The sequence below is a fragment of the Penaeus monodon genome, chromosome 21 (assembly GCF_015228065.2).
Source record: "Penaeus monodon isolate SGIC_2016 chromosome 21, NSTDA_Pmon_1, whole genome shotgun sequence".
In the NCBI taxonomy this organism is placed as follows: Eukaryota; Metazoa; Arthropoda; class Malacostraca; order Decapoda; family Penaeidae; genus Penaeus; species Penaeus monodon.
The window spans coordinates 21,753,904-21,756,062 of record NC_051406.1 but is presented as its reverse complement, the minus strand read 5'-3'; the positions used below and the strand labels follow the sequence as shown (position 1 = coordinate 21,756,062).

At 36.9% G+C, this 2,159-nt stretch overlaps 1 protein-coding gene across 1 annotated transcript in view; it reads left to right on the top strand.

Annotated features, from left to right (window-relative positions):
* Positions 1-272: 272 nt before the first annotated feature.
* LOC119586608 (DNA polymerase theta-like) overlaps positions 273-2,159 on the top strand; it is a gene marked incomplete at its 3' end in the record, with an annotated part of 48,768 nt that continues 46,881 nt past the window's right edge. Inside the window, 2 exon segments of the mRNA XM_037935358.1 lie at positions 273-376; positions 1,572-1,675. Coding sequence (XP_037791286.1) covers positions 1,654-1,675 — 22 coding nt within the window.

Sequence of the window (2,159 nt, the reverse complement as noted above, 5' to 3'; positions counted from 1 at the left end):
TTAAATTAGTATATATAGATTTTATGAACGTACGTACGACTGCGTTAATGTACTACAAAAAATAATAGATATATAAAAATCAGAATAAACGTGAGACGCTATTACTATCAAGCTAAGAATACAACAAATAAAAACCAAAGGCATAACAAAGTTGGTGACATCACAAACTAAAGCGAAAAAGCCAAAAACACCGAAAAGAATAATAATTTGAACTGTGACGTCATACACGGTAGTGACGTAGAGTGACGTCACATCTTGTTTATATTCAGGGAGGGAAAATGGCGAGCGTTTGAACAGCTGATCTCGAAATCCTCGATATTTTTTTCTTGATTTCCATGAATGAGGATGTGTGTGCGGCGTATTTTTGTTGTGAGAGGTAGGGTTAAATCGGCAATTCCGTTTTTTGTAGCCAGTGATAACGGTACTGACAAAGGTAGATTGCAATAGCCCCTGCACTGCACTTAACACTCATTTGAAAGAGGCTTTGCTAGTTTTGTGAGATGCCTGAGGAAAGCTGTCTGGAAGAACATCGTGAAAGGGTCAAGGGCAAGATTATGCATTATGATATCACATTATCTGTATAAGTCACAAATGTGATGTGATTTTATTAATTGGTAAATTACTAGTAATGGATTTAACCTACTGACGAAGGCGGTGTCTGCCTGACCGAGCGCTTGAATTATACTAGGGTAACCCTCTGGGAAAACGGTATTTATTTATTTTACATTTGGGCAAGTGTTTCGGTAAGGGTCCATGGCATCTAGAGAAACTTAGGTGATTCTTAAAGCCATTGTGCTGTTGGTACATTTTCCAGCAAATCTCCGCACAATTTATCATCAAATTAAGGGATAATGGTTAAGCTATATTTAACGGAATGAATGCGGTGGCTGTTAAGTTGGTCTTTACTGAGTGCCAAAGGTTTATAGAACACGACACTTTAATCGAGTCATCGGGGTTTGTTTTTATGCTTATCATGACATTTCATTCATCCATCACAGAACACAGACAGTTTCAAGAGAATTTGGACAGAGCACAAATATCATCACAAGGAAAAATTCCCGTTTTGTAAGATGTCATGGATGTATTCTCCAAACTTTTGGACTGTAAGGTGATCTCAGATGTACAAAAACCTGATATGTAGTGTTGATGATACGATACTAATGATCATGAGAAAATGATCATTTGATTTTTAAATATCAAATGATAACCAAGTATACCTAAAGTGAACTATCATTATCAACAGTAGTAGCATTATTCTTCTTGATGAAGTTGCAGTTGCTTTCTCGGCTCTCTATGAAACCACTATACATTTAAACTTAAAATCACTCATAAAAGAAAATAAAGCTTTGGCTCAGCAAAAAAAGAAGTACTGTTATATACTGCACTGCTGTGTAAGACCCAAGGCCTACAAAGACAACAAGGAAAATGACATTCATTGCCCACAGCAGTAGAATTTTGTACAACCCAAGCACATGAACCACTTATTTTGCCAGGTCTCTTGTCTTTCTAGGAAATGGAGACTATTCTGTCTCGCAAGGATATTTTTAATTATGATGTTATGTCATTTGCAGGTTCTGCGTGGTTGCAATAAGGAAGTTTCATTGCATATCTGGCACATAACAGAGGGAGGAATGGTGCTGGCTGGACGTATCTATGGAGCACTTGAAGGATACTGGTATGAGGTTTTCCGAATCAATCACTTGCATTTACAGTACTGACTGCTATGTTTTGTTTGATTCCTTCATTTTTCCTTTGTTTCTCTTAGTCTCTTCCACCCTATTTTATTTTATGCAGTTTATTTTAATCCTATCTCACAAGTATATTAGAATTTCTGCATTCTTACGTATTCTAGATTTATATGAAGTAAGAGTGGGGTAGAGTGTCATAATTACTATTATAGGTGGTCCCTCTCTCCATGGAAGCTGCTGGGAAAACATTCCTGCCATTACGCTAGATATGGAAGATTGATTTTCTTTCTTTTCCTTGATATCTCTCGCTTGTTTTCTTTTTTTTTGCTTCTCGCTGGCTGTGTCCAAGTCAGACACTTTCTTTCTTCAACATTCTCTTATTCTCCCATCCTTCCTCTGTTATTCTCTCACTCCTTTCTCTTTGTTATTTACCTTCCTGTGAAAAGGAACAAGAGAGAGAGTGGAATGTAT